The 19,442-nt window shown below is 44.9% G+C and overlaps 1 protein-coding gene across 6 annotated transcripts in view; it reads right to left on the reverse strand.

The window, feature by feature from the left end:
- nhsl1 (NHS like 1) overlaps positions 1-19,442 on the reverse strand; it is a 233,082-nt gene that overhangs the window by 39,754 nt on the left and 173,886 nt on the right. Inside the window, exon 1 of one of the 6 annotated variants that reach the window (XM_033025975.1) lies at positions 3,523-4,126. The exons of the other annotated variants lie outside the window; for them this stretch is intronic. Coding sequence (XP_032881866.1) covers positions 3,523-3,580 — 58 coding nt within the window. The 5' untranslated portion in view covers positions 3,581-4,126. Of the gene's footprint in view, positions 1-3,522; positions 4,127-19,442 lie in introns of those variants that run through there. 6 annotated transcript variants of the gene reach the window in all.

The following is a 19,442-nucleotide window of genomic DNA, read 5'->3' on the forward strand; positions in this document are numbered from 1 at the left end:
CTCTCCTTATAACGCAAGACTTACAGCCGAGGCAACATTCCTGTGAGTCTTTTCTGCACCCTCTCGAGCTTAATCGCATTCTTTCTATATTGAGGCAACTGGAACTGCACACATTCATCAAAGTACAGCTTAACCAAACATTTGTACAACTGTGACATTACATCCTGACTCCCATACTCCTATAAATGCGACCATATCATACACATTCTTCACCTCCCTGTCACCACTTTGAGGGAACTAAATGTTTATACCCCAAGATCTTGCTGTTCAACTTCTGTTCAATGTTCCCCAGGGTTCTGCCATTCACTGTGTACATCTTGGCCTGACCATAATACATCACTTTATACCTGCCTGAATTAAACTCCGTTTGCCATTCATCTGCCCACTTTCGTAGTTGATCGAAATCCTGTTGTAACCTTAGATAACTTTCTTCACTGTCCACTACATTACCAATTTTGGGGTAATCTGTAAAGATATTAATGGTGCTATCAATATTCTCTCACTATCTGCCTTAAATACACTGCTCCCTCTGTTAGAGAGGGACTGTATTCCTCGAAAACCATCCGTTTCACAATTTTCCATAATGTGAATACTTAACAAAAATTAACAAAATTTGTTGTTTCTTCTACATTTTCTGTTTCCTGAAAGTTATTTTTTCTCTAATTCCATATGAACAAAATGTTATTATGTATCGCAAACATTTTCATAATGATTTGTGAATTCTGTTGGGAGAATTTCCATTATCTCAACTATTGTAGCATGGGGGCACAAAGTAAATGTCCCTCATAATTTTGTATACCTCTACCAGGTTGTCCACTCTGCTTCCTCTGCTCCAAGGGAAACCAGCACAGACTTCCTAGTCTCTTCTCATTACATCCAGGCAAATTTCCTCTCCAGTGCAATCACACCCTTCCTATAGCATGGTGACCAGAACTCCACCATAGCCTTGCTGTGGCCTGGCCAATGTTTTACAATGTTGTACCATTGATTTTATATTCTGTGTCCCAACTAATGAAGTCACGTATCTGGTGTGTCAGCATAATAACTTTATCGTTGGTGCTGCCACCAGAGCTCCTTGGAAATGTTCACCAAGGACTCTCTGTTCCTCAGTACCACAGGGTCCCACCATGCAATATGTATGTCCTCACCTTCTTAGCCTTGTCAAAATTAACACCTCACAACTTCCAGGATTATGCTCCAACAACTATTTATTATGCACCTTACCAACTGATCAATATCAAGTTGCAGCTGAGGGTTACTCCCCTCATTATCAGCAACAGCACCAATCTTCATCTAGTCTGCTGAAGACAATTATTCCATGGACCTGCATATTTTTGGGATTGGGAAAAATAGCCAGGGAAACCTCACATGTCACAGCAATGCTGGAGATCAGGATCTAACCCCTTGAGACAGTTGCATTCCCCGCAGTGTTAGTGTACCGTCTATCATTATCTGCATTGATAATGGCATGGAGGGGAGGCGCCAAGAACACGGAAGGACCATTGGGGACTAAAGGAATGCTTTGTAACTTTGTCGGTGTCCTTTATGTGGCGACTCTTTACATACTTAAGTATGCAAAACAAAGAATCTCACTGTGACATGTCACGTGTGATAATATAGTATCATTCATTCATTCATTCATTGCAAAGCTCTCTGTCACTCTCTGAAACACAGGAGAAAGATCGAGGACCTGGTGTCATAATATCAGGACAATAAAGTAGTCCTTAATGTCAGCAAGATAAAAGACCTAAGGAAGGGATGGGGTGACCACAGTATAGTCCTTTAGTATCTTCAGAGCTGTAGAGGTGGTCAGCAGCTTCAAGTTTCTTGGCATCCATATCACCAGCAACCTAACCTGGTCCTTTCACATTGATGCACATATCAAGAAAGCAGAACAACCTATATTTAATTTCTTACGCATCTGAGAAGATTCAGCATGTCCATGAGGATTCGCTTGAGCTTCTATAGATGTGCTATAGAAAGTATTCTGACAGGATGCATCTCAACCTGGGGGCAACTGCTGTGCTCTTGACTGCCTGAAATGCAGAGTGGCAAACACAGCCCAGTCCATTACAGGCTCTTGACTTCCTTATCCATTCCATCTTCATGGTGCGTTCTATCAGGAAGGCTGGAAGTATTATCAAGGGTGCCTGCCATCCAGGCCATTCCTTTTGGTCTCTTCCACCTTCTGGGAGAACGTACAGAGAGCTTGGATGTCCAGACTGGAAGAACAACTTCTTCTCCACAGCTATCAGACTCTTAAACCAATTACCTCTTTCACACCACTTTCATGGAGGTGCTGCCACATACTCTTACCTCTTCCTCATTCAATTATTCTGTTATTGTACTTTCATATATTTATGCACCGCATTTCAGATTGTACTACAACCTTGCAACATTCTGCTGTTTTATACTTGTCATTGCATTTATTCTTGTATTTATCATCATTACTGCATGTATACTATTGACTCCATGAACTTCATGTGCATAACAAATTAAATTGCACTCTATATATTTATTTGCACTATATTATACACACACACACACACACACACACATACACACACACACACACACACACACACACACACACACACACACACACACACACACACAAAAATCAATCTGCAATGAGAGAAAAAGGGTTGTCAAATAAATTCCAAAAGGTTGTCCAATTCAGCTTCTTCATCACCATATTGAAATGCAGACTGAGTTGAACAGCTTGTCCCAGTGCGATAGAGATTTAAAATATGACCACACTAGATTTTACATTTACTCTCTGATGACAATCCTGTGTGTAACTAGGCATACGCTGGACATTCTCGCTTGCACCTGCCCTGGTTAAGTCACCAGTTTTAGCTCAGCAGTGTACAAATAGTGGAAACAACCAGAGGTCAGTCATTTAAAAACAATTCTTCCCAGCAATCGATTGTCACTAGCAAGGCCAGCATTCACTATCCATCTCTCAGTGATGTGAGGGTTTGCGCCATTATGGAGCCAATATTGATCGAACAGTTGATGAGCAAAATTAAGTATGATGGACCTGGAACCTGTGATATCCTCTTCCAGCCCCCTTACACTTCATATCTTGCACTCCCCCTCCTCCGGACACCTTGGTTTCCAGCCTCTTCAGTCACTTGCAGACCCTCCTCATCCCTTCCAGCCCCCCTTCACTCTCCCTTGCCTCTCACTCCCTCACTCCCTTCACCCATCCCAAATCGTCACTCTTAACTCCGATCCCTCACTCTCAAACGTCCCTCATCCCTTCTAGCCTCCTGCATTCTTCCTATCCTAACTCTCCCACACCCTTCCAGACCTGTGTCAATCTTCCATTTCACAAAGCCTCACCATGAAAGCTTACTCTGTGAACCAGCCCCTTCGTCCCCAAGCCATGCGCTCATGATGGGATATTCCTGCAGTGGTCACAACTAACAACAGGTTTTCCTGCACTACCACAGACAAGACTCCTCACGCTCTGTGCCTCCAGCAAAACTCGGAGAGGAAGCATTCTGCTGCACTTACCCCTTTTTGTGAAGAGTTTGAAGAAGGATTCCAACTTTCTGTTGATGAACACCACCATCTCTTTTCACATTCGCTCTGTGCTTCCAGGTCTCTGAGACATCATCCCAGCTTGCAGTTTGGTTGGAGGTGTGCTGTCACTTACAAAGCCTTCAGCAGGATTGAGGGGGGTGGGGGGGAGAGCACTGCTCTTTTTTTTTCTCGTCAAACAGTTGCTTAGACTCGTAAACCTGATACGTCAGGTTTTCTTTTGGGGAGAGGGAGAGGAGGAAATAAAGAGAGGCTTGCTTTCTTATATAAAACGAAAGCCTTGTAATTTAAGAAGCTTCAGTTTGGAAGCAGTCTCTCTCTCTCTCTCTCTCTCTCTTTCTTTCTATCACTCCCCGTCCCTCTCTCACTCAGCTAAAGTGAACCCAGCGTAGAAATATTATCTCTTCCACTTAGCTCACCAATATGTCACAGGTCTCACCATTCTGCGCCGAGTATATTCCACTTGAGTGTCCCGAAACGCAGGCTTAATTTATGGATTGGTGAAGCAAATATTGTGGTCGCTTCAATTCCACCTGTGCCTCAAGTCCAAGGGAACGCAAAAAAAAAAGCAGCAGAGGACTTTTCCACCCACTCAGGCTCCTCCCCTCTCCTGTCCTCCCTGCGTTGCTAAGCGATAGACTCACAAAGTAATTCCGTAACCGCACCGCACCTCCCCCAACACTACCCCCAACACCCCCCCTCCCCTCCCCACCCCCACCCCACGACCCAACCTTGTGTGAGCCAGCACGTGAAGTGAACCGCGAGACAATCTGATTCATTCCTAACAGCGAGGGGGGTCATTGTCTGGTTGGCCTCTCCCCCTTCCTCACCACAGTCAATAGCTGGATCTTTACAATAGGACCTCTGTGGAATTACTAATGCAGTTCATTTTTTTTCACCACAGATTATCAGCTCCAGTCCCCTTGCGTTCCCCAATTCATTCTCATTTCCTTAAAGTTCTTATTGCAGTGGTTGCAATTATTGCCAGGTAGTCGAAACCAAAACCTGTGCTGAAGTCCATCTAATCTGAAGTATATGGCATTGTGTTGCTATCTTTTGTATACAACTTTCCACTTACTCTTTAACAAGAATTATTTTTTTCGCCCCCCCCCTCCTCCCTCACCGGTTTAAATCAATAGTTAACAAAACAGTGTCTCGTTTTTCAGTCAGTCAGAAGCTCACCCAAAAGTGTAACGAAAAGTAAAGGGAAAAGTGTAAAACATTGAAAGACTGAAATAAAAATCCACGGCAGATTCAACAGGAAGTGAAAAGGGAACAGAGGTGGCTAATGATGCAGATGCAGACACCGGGAAAGAACGCAAACATTATTAACCTGTTCTGACCTTGATGGGAGTGCCCTCCGCACTGGGTGGAACTGGCGTGAATTTCCGGCATACCACCCCCATTCCACCAACTTCTCTTAAATTAAAACAAAAGGTTTAATGGTCTCCTCTTCCTAATGGCTCCTAATCAATAGACTTAACCATCAGCATTCTGCAGTAACCACTCCACCCCACCCCCTCCGCCTTTCATTACTGAAGGCACTCACATACAGTATTCATGTACGTAGAACAGAACAGTGCAGCTTAGGAAAACAACTTTCAGCTTCCACTACCACCGCTAGCAGTGCGTTCGAGGCACCCACAACTTGCCCCGCATTGTAGAAAACTTGCCCCGCATTTCTCCATTTACAGTATGATTTGACTGTACAGCACAAAAAAATGATTTTCACTGTATCTCGGTACACACGATAATAATAAACCAATACCAGTACAACAATACATCTTACCATTGTTCCAAACTACCACTACCTGAGTGCCATATCATAGGACTCTTGCCTCAGTGGGTACTGTAGGTCTCTTGCGTATAAAAAGTGTAGGGAGGTATTTCTCATGCTGGTTTACACCGAAGATAGACACAAAAAACTGGAGTAGCTCAGCAGGTCAGGCAGCATCTCTGGAGAAAAGGTATAGGTGACGTTTTGGGTTGAGACCCTTCTTCAGACTGCGCTCAGTTTGAAGAAGGGTCTCGACCTGAAAAGTCACCTATTCCTTTTTTTTAGTGATGCTGCCTGACCTGCTGAGCTACTCCAGCTTTTTGTGTCTGTCTTCTCTTGCTTATGAGTCTGAATGTTCAGGTCTTGCTCGGGGACCAGAGTGAACAGCTGATGTTCTGTTACACTGCTGTGGGAATTCTGCACTGTCAGGAATGTTGCCGATGCTGAGACGCCAATCTGGGTTGTCCCCTGTCACCCTGAATGATGTTAAATTATCCCACAGCACTTTTTTACCGAAAGGCATTTCTGCTCAGTACACCAGATCAATTTTTACTCCCCGATCAACATCAACCCAGGGCGGCACAAACCGGAGCACCTGGAGAAAACCCTTGTGGTCCCAGGAAGAATGTACAAACTCTATACAGACAGCACTCACAGTCAGGATCAAACTGGGTCTCTGGTGCTGTAAGGGAGCAACTCTGGAGAGAAGGAATGGGTGACGTTTCGGGTCGAGTCCCTTCTTCAGACCTTCATGCTTGCTATTTTCCTACATTTCACAAGTTGCCTCTCTAATTAAAAAATACAGCACTCGCGAAGGTTCCTGAGGTTGTGAAAGACATCACTGTGTATGACTACATTCTTTCTTTACATTTTCTCTGAGAGTTCTTCTCCAACCATTTTAAACTTCGGTCAGATGCTATCATCCTTTGATAGGACGCAGCAGTAGCAGCATCCCCTAAGAGTCACGGTAGTAGATTTGCTGCCTTACAGCGCCAGAGACCCGGGTTCGATCCTAAGGGTGCTGTCAGTACGGAGTTTGTACGATCTCCTAGTGACTGCGTGGGTTTTCTACGGGTGCTCTGGTTTCCTCCCACACTCCGAAGACATGCAGGTTTGTAGGTTAATTGGCCAGTAAAATTGTAAATTGTTCCTAGTGTGTAAGGTAGTGCTAGTGTACAGGGTGATCGCTGGTCAGCACGGACTCGGTGGGCCGAAGGGCCTGTTCCGCTCTGTATCTCTAATGTCTAAAGTAAAGTCCAAAGTCTAAAGAGGTCATCACTGAGACCAATCAGAATGAAGACACCTTATTGTGGGGAAGTGGGAATCAAAACTAAAGGGGAGCTGTGTAGGAAGCAACCAAAGATCTTATAGCGGAGCCTATAGGATCTTTGGAAGCAACTGCAGATGCTGGTTTAACACAAAGATAGACACAAAATGTTGGAGTAACTCAGCGGGACAGGCGGCATCTCTGCAGAAAAGGAATGGGTGACGTTTCGGGTCGAGACCCTTCTTCAGACTGATGAGCTGTTGGGCAAGGGAGTGAGAATACATTACAGAGCTACAGAGAAATGATTGGGTCAATGGGTTGTGATGGGATCGGTCTAAGAAAATCAGGATAGATGGAGTGAGAATGATGGGATCGGAATAGGGAAATTACGGGAGGTGGAATCGGAATGACGGAATGGGGAATCGGAATGACGGAATGGTATGGAGAAATAAGGAAGGAGTGGTAGTGACGGGAATGATATAAATAGAAAAATAAGGTGTGTGCGGGAATGATGGAAAGATGGATGGAATTCAGGAGAGTGGAGTGGGAATGATATGGGGAAATCAGGAGAGGGGAATGGGAATGATGGAATTGAGATAGGAAAATCGGGAGAGGGGAGTGGGAATGATGGGATCAGTGGAGGAAGATTAGGAGAGGTAGCAATGTTACAAAATTTTGAGATTTTAAAAATCAAGTCTGTAATTTATCCCATCTCAGATAAAGCATAAAAATAAGTTTAATTTGACACCTAATTCACTTTCATATCTCAAGTATTTAAAAAGTTATGGCCATTTTCATACTCGGAAATGAGCATCTTGTTCCCTATTGATTTTCTATGGACATAACAAAAAAGTTGTGATCGTGAACAGTCAAAAGCCCATAACTTTCTTAAAAATTAAGAGAACTGAATGAAATTTTCAGTTATCATAGATTGAAGCATTCTGAAACAAATATAAAATAATCTTACTTGGATGACCTGAAATTAAAGCATATAATTAGTTAGTTACCTAATTGTAGCTAATTTCAGACTTCAATTACTAGATCTAAACATCTATCCATTTCTTAATAAATGATTAACATTTTTAAATAGCCTAAATGTCCAAATAATATTCACAAATAATTCACAATAAAACATGATTTTTAAATCTCATTTACATTAATTTATAGGCCAAATGGAAGGAATTCAGTGTTCAATTGCTGTAAATAAATGCCCATTTAAATCAGCTTTCCAGTGGGTCTCTGTGGAACGCGCTGGTTTAGAACGTTCACATTGCGGTAGATTTGTGCCCCAAATGCCCAGAAAAATACTGCGCGATATAATGGGCCCAAAATGAGCTACTCGCAATATTAAACTTTGTATAAAGGGATCTTTAGAAGCCCTTTTTAATGTAAAAATATACAACCTACCTTCAGCTGTCTGCTTTATGAGACCCTGCGGTTGCTGGCGGTCGCGGGTTTAGAGATTGATTTTTAAACTACTATAACTATTATTCAAGGCCTTTAAACCTAATAATAGCTTTTGCGACGGGGTCTTCCAGCGATTTTTCGTTAATAATTAACTAGGCTGAACATCTTCGATTTGAACAGCCTAGAGAAAATCGCGTTTTAAACCCGCCCCCTCTAAACGGCGCCAAAATCGCGCACACCCGCAGCAGCAGATTTTCAAAGACGCTTCAGGTAGGCTTTGCAACATACCTAGGAGAGGTGGAATCGGAGCACTCTCTCAGTGCCGAGCTGATGGATTGGGCCCTGAATCAGCAATGAATCAGCAATCATCTCTGAGGCAAGGGTGCTGATAAATAAGGCATGGATAACATTACACAAAGGGGGTCCCTGTGCTGGATGAGGTCCTATGATCATCCAGGAGCTGAGAACCCCATGTTGAAAAACCCTGCTGGCATTTGCCATCACGCCTTGGCATTGCAAACTTGTACAAACTCATAACATCCCAAAGGGATTTACTATCAATCTATTACACTGCTGAAGTGCAGGGTTCTTGTAAAGCCTGGCAACAACACCGGGCTGACATAGTGGTGCAGCTGGTAGTGCTGCTGCCTCCCAGCTCCATAGACACAGGTTCAAACCTGTTCTCCGGTGCCATGCGCGTGCAGTTTGCACGTTTTCCCTGTGATTCCCTGGTGCTCCGGCTTCCTCCCACGTCCCAAAGACGTGCGGGTTGCCAGGATAATTGGCCGTTATAAATTGCCCCTGGTGACCAAATGAGTGGTAGAATCTGGGGGGAGTTGATGGGAATAGAGTGAGATTAGTAAAGGATTAGAGCGAATGAGTGGTTGATGGTTTGTGTGGATTCAATGCAACGATGGGCCTGTTTCTGTGCAGTACCTCTCTGTGACTCTTTAATAACACACGTAACTCATTATCCATGAACTTGCTATCTATGTGCCCACATTAGCTGTGTATTACTGAGCACGTTGGCTTGTTTTTTCTGGCATGTCGGTTGATGAGAGGAGACCCGATAGTCCTATATAAAATTATGAGAGACATGGAGAGGGAAACATTTTCCCAAGACTAGAGGACATAGTTTGAAGGTGAAAAAAAGCCACGTTTAAAGGTGATGTACAGGGCAATTTTTTATTTTACACAGGAGGTGGCGGGTGCCTGGTGGTAGAGGCAAATATGATAGTGATGCTTAAGAGGCTTCTAAATGACCATATGAATGCACAAGGAATGGAGGGGCATGCATCATATGTAGGCAGATGAGATTAGTCTAGCTTGGCATCATGTTCGGTGTAGACATGGTGAGCTGAAGGGCCGGTTGCTGTGCTGTATTTGTCTAAGTTATACGTTCTATATTGGTAAACATGACCTGTTCCTCTCCAGTCATCTCCTGCAGGGTTTGGTGAATGTTGTTTGCCAAGAAGTGGATGGCCTTAAGTTTCATCTCAAATATTCCTTCTCCACTTTGAGCAAGCAGCTTGTGCCAAGGTTTACGAAAGTCTGCAGCAATGGTGCATTTGCTCGTCAGAGAATCTTTTGCGTTGGTGGTCCCTGCATTCGGAATAGTGTGTCTGTTTCAGCAACCTAGTGTCAGTCAAGCCAACAATGTGGCCTGTCCAATGGAGCCAAATGAGTATAATTAGGGCTTTAGTGCTGGGGATGTTGGCCTGGGAAAGCAGGGAAGAGAGGAATACTTCATTTTGTTGCCAATTTTAACAATGACTAGCTTCACTCCGATAGGGAGTCTCCGGGATACCAGGGAGCGGAGTGGGATGGAGAGAATGTGAGATTCCCTCTGTGTTTGGAATCAACAGCTTGTTCTTTGTACATGTGTTTGCGATGGTGCCACAAACAGCAAGCCGATCTCCCATGGCAGCAGGAAGGGGTGGTCTTCCACAGCTGGACTCTGCAGTACAACTCTCTATCATCTGCTCGTCCTATGGTTCTGGACTTGTTCAATCCCAGCCAGTTCGAAAGCAGCGATTGTCAGCAAAGTAATTATCCAAAGTAAGTCCAGAGGGAAATCACGGGGACACGGAAGAGACAACGGCTGAATCAAGAAGTTATTGTGTTTGATTTCAATCTCTGCTAAAACAGTCTAAAAGAGTTTAAATGGAATGTGTAGGAAGGATAGTGGACTCCTATACATCGGCGAGACCAAGCGCAGGCTTGGCGATCATTTCGCTGAACACGTCCGCTCAGTCCGCCCAGGCTTACGTGATCTTCCAGTTGCTAAACACTTTAACTCCCCCTCCCATTCCTACACTGACCTCTTTGTCCTGAGCCTCCATTGTCAGAGTGAGACCCAACACAAGTTGGAGAAACAGCATCTCATATTTTGCTAGGGCAGCTTACAACCCAACGGTATGAATATTGACTTCTCTAACTTCAAGTAACCTTTGCTTTCCCTCTCTCTCCATCCTTCCCCCATCTTAGTTCTCCGATTAGTTTCACTGTCCACCTGATTAAATTTTACTGATTGTATGCCTTATTGTCACCTTCCCCTCAGCTAACTATGAACCATTCTACATTTTCCTTGACCTTTGTCTCCTTTGATCTCTCGCTTTCACACCTCACCCACCCATATCTCTCTGTCTCCCTCTCCCGACTCTCAGTCTGAAGAAAGGTCTCGACCCGAAACGTCACCCATTTCTTCTCTCCAGAGATGCTGCCTATCCCGCTGTCCAGCATTTAGAGTCTATCTTCAGTTTAAATGGAATACTGGGTAAAATTGAAGCAGAGGAAATCCTTAACCTATTAATTACATGTTGAATGATCCCGTGCACAGTTTAGCTCTGACTGTGAGTTAGTTAACTGAATTAACACAGCCTGCTGTCAGTCTCCAACCAGCTGGTTGCAAGAAAGGGTAAGGCTAGTTACTGGACCAGCATCCGGAGGTCTGATGCAAGAGAGGAGAGTTTGAATCTCACCATGATAGCTGGGATTTTGAATTCAAGTCAGCAAATAAATCTGGAATGGGTAGCCCAGCATTGGGCGACACAATGGCACAGCGGTAGAGTTGTTGCCTTACAGAGCAGGTTCGATCCTGACAACGGGTGCTGTCTGTATGGAGTTTGTACGTTCTCCCTCTGACAGCATGGGTTTCCCCCGGGTGCTCTAGTTTCCACCCACACTCCAAAGACATACAGGTTTGTAAGTTAATTGACTTTGATAAAAGATTGTAATTTGTCCCTAGTGTGTAGGATGGTGCTAGTGCATGGGGATCGCTGGTCGGCGCCGACTTGGTAGGACAAAGGGCCTGTTTCCGCAGTTCCTCGTTTCTATATCATTATTCATCTTCAGATTTCAACATCATACAACCAAATGTACAGTGTCAGAAACACGAGGGTTGGAATGGTGACCGAACCAGTTCTTCTCCTTTACTGCTGGCACTCTTTGAATGACAAGTTCTTTGTGGTTCCTGCATTCCAGAGGGAGCAGTCCCGTGGCCAGATCTGTTGTGAATTATACACGGGTTCTCGGGACTAAGTGTCTGGCATTCGCATTAATCTGTGTGGAGGCAGCTGTACTCAAATTCAAAGTGCCTTAAATGGATTCCTCCATGGCAACACAATGTCTTAGTGGAAGAAACAAAGCCAGCTGATGCTCACTATCCAGAGGTTTGTAAGTTCAAGAACACTGGGCGTCTTGAACCTGCCCCGCCATTCAATATATCCATAACTCATACCCCTGGGCCTGCACGCCTCCAGATCCTCATGGCCCTCAATCTACCCAAATTCATCACCACTTTAAATATTTCTAATGATCCAGCTTCCACAATTCTCAGGGGCAGAGAATTCCAGAGATTCACCATCCTGTGCAAGAATATATTTCTACATACTTTGGTTTTAAATAATCGGCCTCTTATTTTCAAACTGTGTCCCTCTTGAACTTTTTGAGATTCTTCCACAAGTGAAAACAAGTCCCAGCATAGGCGCCTGATGCCAAAATCCAGCTTGGCACACCAGTGTGGGGCAGAGAGAGTGCTGCACTGCCAGAAGAGATGTTCAGAAGTAGTTTGGTTTGTTCTGCCCTTGACCGCAAGAAATTGCAGAGTTGTGGACGCAGTCCATCACGCAAACCAGCCTCCCGCCCATCAACTCCATCGATACCTTGCTGCCTCAGAAAAGCAGCTAACATGATCACGGTCCGCTCACACCCTAGTCATTCCCTCTTCTCCACTCTCCCATCAGGCAGAAGATACAAAACCTTGAAAGCGTGTACCATCAAATTCAGAAACAGCTGCAATTAACAGACTATTGAACAGACCTCTCATATGTTAAGGATGAATCTAGCTTGCTGCAGCCCATGTACTTTTTTATCTGCACTTTCTCTGCAGCTGTAATGCCCCTGTCCCACTTAGGAAACCTGAACGGAAACCTCTGGAGACTTTGCGTCCAAAGTTTCCGTGCGGTACCCGGAGGTTTTTGTCAGTCTCCCTACCTGCTTCCACTACCTGCAACCTCCGGCAACCACCTGCAACCTCCGGGAACCGCACGGAAACCTTGGGTGGGGCGCAAAGTCTCCAGAGGTTTCCGTTCAGGTTTCTTAAGTGGGACAGGGGGCATACTATATTCTGCACTCTGGTTTCCCTTTGCACTACCTGTTGTATCTTGTGTATGGTTTGTTGTGCTCATGTATGGTATGATTTGATGGGTTAGCATGCAAAACAAACTTTCTCACTGCATCTAAGTGCACATTACAATATTTAACCAATTCCAAACTAAGGCTCATCGCCTCCTCACGCGAGTGTCAACGATTCCATAACACTTTCAAAGAAGAGCAGGGAGATCTTCAGGACATTACTAATCCTGCATACTAATACAGCATTTACCCAGTAATTTCATAATTCTGTTTGTGGGATCTTGCAAATTTCAGATTAGTCACTGTGTTTCCACATGCAGTCATTACTCAACTTCAAAAGGGACTTCTTATCTACCGTCTGGTCTGGGACACAATCATATTCTTAGTATTTCCTTTACAATAACATATATATATATCTCTCACACATCATAGGACTATTAAAACTCTGATTGTGTGTGTGTGTGTGTGTGTGTGTGTGTGTGTGTGTGTGTGTGTGTGTGTGTGTGTGTGTGTGTGTGTGTGTGTGTGTGTGTGATCACATCTAAAAAAAACGACATGCTAACGGTAAATTTTTTACATATTCCAGTAGAGTCCAAAATCCCCTTATCTGAAAAATTAATGCTTCTAGTTCATTTCTAGTTATTAATGAAAATGTTCAAAAATCTGCAAAGACTTTGAAAAAAACCCCCGCTCGCACTGCAAGTGACGTCACCCCCCTGACCATGCCCCCCCCCCCCCCCCCCCCATACTCGGGCCCTGCGTGGAGCCTGGAGCCGTTCTCCCGTTTTGCGTTCAGGAACCAGCCTTCCCCAGTGATGCCGCGCCCCCCCAGCCCTCAAAAAAGAGAGAGAGAGAGAGAGAGAGAGAGAGAGAGAGAGAGAGAGAGAGAGAGATAAAGAGGACAGATGTGGGGAGAGAGAGGAGAGACAGACAAAGGCACGGTGGAGCTGCACAAAAACAAAGCAGAACCACAAAACCACATAGAGCTGATCAATGAGATGGAGTGAGCTGATCAGAGGCAGTGGCCTGACACAGTCTGCTTTGCCTCTGCTGTTGGATTCTACAGGGCAGCTGTCAGGGAGTGTGATGTGGTGAAGCTCATTGAGAGGCAACCAGATGCAGATGAAGATACCTATTAAGATATTAAGATGCTCTTAATTTAGTCACTCTGCCCGCAGGGTCAGCCAGGCTCACGGGCCTTCAAACCAATCTGTCAGAGGCACCCACATTCATATAGCACCTGTCACTACCTTAGTACATCCTGTTGTGGTAGGAACAAGACAACAATTTTACCCGCACAAGGCATCACTACCATCAATGAAGTACTGAATGAACAATTGATTTTGTTGGGCCACCTGTTTAGTTCCAGAGTTTCCTGTTTTTGCTCTGAGCTCCAGCATCCATTGTACTTAATGGGTTTTTTTAAACAGACAAAGTTGCTTGAAAGGCTGTTATATTTGGCAGGACATGGTTATTCCCTTCCTCTTCTTCAAATAGTTAGTTGAAGGCAGTGCAGCAGTTGGGGAGCAAAATGCAGAGGTTAAATCCATCAATCCAGTGGGCAGACAGAGGGAGGTTGAGAGAACATTGAACAGTGCAGCACTCCACGGGACAGGCCCTTCGGCTCATGGTGTCTGTGCCGAACATGATGCCAGGTTAGTCCCTTCTGCCTGCGTATGATGTGTATTACTTCATTCCCTGCATTAAAATCTATTAAATGCCACTATCGTGTCTGCTTCCACCATCACTACCAGCAGCGTGTTCCAAGCATCCTTGACTGTGTGGAAAAATGTGTCCCTCTCATCTGCTTTAAACTTTCCCACTCCCAATTTAAAGGTATGCCCTCTAATATTTGACGTTTCACACTGAGCAAAAAGTTCTGATTCTATCCTGTGGCCTCTCATATTTATATACATGTTATACATATATAGATAAACATAAGTAACAACATATCAGGTTCCCCCCAACGGTCCAGAGAAAACAATTCAAATGTGTCCAACCTCTCCTGATAGTATATACTCTCTACTCCAGGCAACATCCTTTCCACATCCTTGCTGCAATGGATCAACCAGGACTGTGCACAATATTCCAAATATGGCCTAACCAATATATAGCAGGGAGCTATGGACTTACACCCCAAGATCCCTCTGTGCATCAATCCCCCTATGGGTCCTGCCATTCACTGCATAATCTCCTCTTATATTTGACCTCCCAAAGTGCAACATCTCACACTTGCTCAGATTAAACTCCATCTGCCATTTCTCTACCCACATCCCCGACTGGTCTAGATCCTGATGAATTATTTGACAACCTTCCTCATTATCCACAACTCGACCAAATTTTGTATCGTATGCAAAGTTACTAATCACACCATCTAATTTTTCGTCCAAATCTTTTATAGATATCACAATCAAGGAAAGAGGACAGTCAGTATGACGTTGAATGGCGGCGTTAGATGTCATGGAGACACAAGAGACTGCAGATGCAGGAATGCGTATCAGATAACTGGACATGCATTAGGGTCTCCCATGCCAGATGAGATTGGTGTCAGGTTGCTACGGGAAGCGAAATAGCTGGGACCCAGACATGGAATTCTGCATCTTCATCAGCCACAGGCTAGAGGCAGGAAGATCGGAGGAGAGCTAATATTTTTCCTTTACTTCATAAGGGCAACAGGGATAAGCCAGATAATTATATGCTGGGAAATCTTACTCAGTGATGGTGAAATTATGGGAGAAAATCCCAAGGGATGGGATTTATGTGCATTTGGGATGGCAGGAACTGATCAGGGATATTCAGCAAGGCGAGGAGAAGTCCAACTCACTAATTTAAATAGAGACACATGAGAGAATGCAGTTGCTGGAATCGGGAGCAACAATCTGCTGCAAAGGTTCAAGATCTTGTGTATAAAATCAGGTGGGGCATAGATGGGGCGAATGTACACAATTTTTCCCCGGTTGCGAAATCAAGAACTAGAGGGCATGGCTTAAGGCGAGAGGGAAAAGACGTATTAGGTACCCGAGGGGTGATTTTTTTCAGAGGGTGGTGGGTATATGGAACATGTTGCCAGAGGAAGTAGTTGAGGCAGGTACAACAACATTTAAAAGACATTTGGATAGGTACATGAATACGGAAAGTTTAAAGGAATATTGGACAAAAGCAAGCAAATAGGACCAGCTTAGATGAGATATCTTGGTCACCATGGACAAGTTTGGCTGAAGGGCCTGTTTCTATGTTGTTTGATTCTTTGATAGGCCATTCAGACCTTTACTTCATAAGGGCAACAGGGATAAGCCAGATAATTATATGCTGGGAAATCATACTCAGTGATGGTGAAATTATGGGAGAAAATCCCAAGGGATGGGATTTACGTGCATTTGGGATGGCAGGAACTGATCAGGGATATTCAGCAAGGCGAGAGGAAGTCCAACTCACTAATGAAGTGCCAGTTCACAGAACAATCCAACTCCCTGCTAACTTTTCCTGCAACCCATTCTCTTCACATTCCCATCAACTCTATTATCCACTTACATTTCGCTAGGGTACATTTATAGCTGCCAATTAACCTATGGAACTGCATGTCTTTAGGACGTGGAAGGAAACTGGAGCACTCTCATGGAATGTAAGCAGTCATAGGGAGTTTGTGCAACCTCCTTCGTGTCAGCACCTGAGGCCAGGATTGAACCCAGGTCTCTGGAGCAATGAAGCAGTGGCTCTACCTGTTGCGCTACTGTTCAGCTCCAAGATAATTTAGGCCCTGATGCTCTCCAATTCTTCACTTGTCTGTGCACTCCACAATTCCTTAGGGCCTTCAATAATAAATCTAATTCTGATTTCCAAGGTTTATGGCATCCTGAATTAATGCAGCTTACCGTTCCAGGGGAGGAAGCCTATTGTACTTGCTCTTTGAACAATGTTCAATTAGCTCCACACACCTGTAATTTCTCCAATGCTCAGCGTTTTGCCCCCTTATTTTAAGTGAAAAATCAATTTGGTTTTGCAAGGTATTGAATCGGCTTCACTGCCCTCTCAGGCAGCAGTTTACTGAGTTAAGAATTTTCTCGTTTCCACTCGGGTAATTTGGGGAATTCTTTTGAAGTTGTCCACCAGTTACGAACCTTGCTGCCACTGACTGCAGTTTATGCCCATCAACTCTCCTCAAGATGTTGAACGGCTCCATCAAACCATCCTGAAACCTTCCCTGTCACCAGGTGAACAACTCCCACTCACTCGCTCTCCACTTATTGCTGGTGACCTTCTGAGGAGCCTTCACGGCACTCTCCTGCACAACGGTGGCACAGCGTTAGAGCTGCTGCCTTACAGTGCCAGAGATCTGGGTTCGATCCTGACTGTGGGTGCTGTAAGTACGGAGTTTGTACGACCTACGTGGGTTTTCTCCGGGTGCTCCGGTTTCCTCCCACAGTCCAAAGATCTGCAGGTTTGTAGTGCTCATCGGCTTTGGTAAAATTGTAAATTGTCTCTGGTGTGTGTAGGATAGTGCTAGTGTGCGGGGATCACTGGTCGGCGTGGATTCGGTGGGCCGAAGGGTCTGTATCTCTAATCAAAACTACGCGGGCTTATCCTTTCTAAAGATCGGTGGCCAAAATTGTAACTGAAAAATGAAGAGCGTGGAGGTAAACAGCAGCAAGTTGAAATGTTAATAAACATTTAAATGTACCTGCACTGAGAAACATAGAAGCTCCAGTGTACAACTCCTCCTCAACATCTGCCAAAGCCACACCTGCCCGCACAGAGGAGACAAGTACACCACATACACACACCACTTGACTGCACATATGTTCTTCGTTCCTTCATCATTGTTGGGCCGAGACCCTGAAACTCTCATCCTAGCACCCTTAAGGAGAGACTGTGACTTGTTTTTCCTGGAGCAAAGGAGGCCGAGGGGTGACCTTGTACATAAAATCATGATGGGCATGGATAGGGTGGATGGTCGCAGTCTTTTTTTCAAGGCAAGGGAGTTGGAGTCTAAATCTAGAGGACATAAATATAAGGTGAGAAGGGACCAATTGCAACCAGAGGTGAGTTTAGTTTATTGCCACGTGTATCGAGGTACAGTGAAAAGCTTTTGTTGCCTGCCAACATAATTACACTCCAGCCATCCACAATGTACAGATACATGATGAAGGGAAATAATGTGAATAATGTTTAGTGCAAGATAAAGTCCAGTAAAGTCCAATCAAAGATAGCCCGAGGGTCTCTAATGAGGTAGATAGTTGCTCAGGACTGCTCTCTAGTTGTTATTAGGATGGTTTAGTTGCCTGATAACAGCTGGGAAGAAACTATCTCTGAATCTGGAGGTGTGCGTTTTCACACTTCTATACCTTTTTCTCAATGGGAGAGGGGAGAAGAGGGAGTGACCAGGGTGCGACGCATCCTTGATTATGCCGGTGAAAGGTGAAGGGGGAAGTCAGCGGCAGTGAAAGGTCCGCAAACTCACTATTTGCTCTTCGGAAAGCAGCTTAAAATTCTGTGGTAGGTTCAGGAAGTGGGGTGTGGCGCCTCGGTGCACAGAAGCAGAGGGGGTGACTGCTGGAAGAGACGGACACTGAGTTGCATTGGTCATTGGGCACCGTGTTGGAGGAGATCCTCACAGGGGACCACGCAGCAGCCTGTTGAGCGAGTGGGTCGAGCACAGCTTGCGGTAGCTGCAGGGAGCAGTGGTAGAAGGAACCAAAGGCATTGCACTGGGCCTGGCCGACTAATTCTGATTAGTACAGGTGTCAGGGGTTATGGGGACAAGGCAAGAGGATGGGGTTAGGAGGGAGAGATAGATCAGTAGATCAATGGCAGAATTAGACCAAATGGCCTAATTCTACTCCTATTCCTTACGACCTTTACTTCATCAACCCAGGACAACAGGCCTTTAGGTGTCCTGGGTTGATAAGGAGGAAGCCATTTAGAACGGAGACAAGGAAACACTTTTTCTCACAGAGAGTGGTGAGTCTGTGGAATTCTCTGCCTCAGAAGGCGGTGGAGGCAGGTTCTCTGGAGGCTTTCAAGAGAGAGCTAGATAGGGCTATGGAGTGAAGGCAGGAACAGGGGATATGGGGAGAAGGCAGGAACGGGGTACTGATTGGGGATGATCAGCCATGATCACATTGAATGGTGGTGCTGGCTCGAAGGGCTGAATGGCCTCCTACTGCACCTATTGTCTATTGTCTATTGGCAGCATCTCTGGAGAAAAGGAATCGGTGCGGTTTCGGGTGAAGACCTTCTTCAGACTCACGTTTTGGGTTGAGACCCTTCTTCAGACCGTTCGTCTGGTGAAAGGTCTCGATCCAAAACCACCTATTTCTTTTCTCCAGAGATACTGCCTGTACCTCTGCGCTACTCCAGCATTTTCTGTCCAATGTAGTCATGTTTGGTATGATTTGACTGGATAGCATGTAGAACAAGCATTTAATTGTATCACTATACACATCACAATAATAAACCAAACTAAACCTGAAGGGCAGGTTTTTCACGCCGAGATTGGTGGGTAGTTGGAACGAGCTGCCAAAGGAAATGTTAGAGGCGAGTACAATTGCAACATTTCAGAGACATTTGGACAAGTTCGTGGAGAGGAAAGGTTGAGATGGATACTGGCCAAATACAGGCAAATGAGACCAGCCCTGGAACGAATCTTGGTTGACATGGGTCTAAGGGTCCGTTTCTGTAGTGTATAACTCTATGTCAAGCATTATGAGAGTTCCTTCACTGTAAGGGTTCAAGATGGTGGCTCACCACTACCTTCTCAGGGGCAACTTGGAATGTGCAATACATGCTGGGATTGCCAATGACGCCTTT

This window comes from Amblyraja radiata, chromosome 8 (assembly GCF_010909765.2).
Source record: "Amblyraja radiata isolate CabotCenter1 chromosome 8, sAmbRad1.1.pri, whole genome shotgun sequence".
NCBI lineage: Eukaryota > Metazoa > Chordata > Chondrichthyes > Rajiformes > Rajidae > Amblyraja > Amblyraja radiata.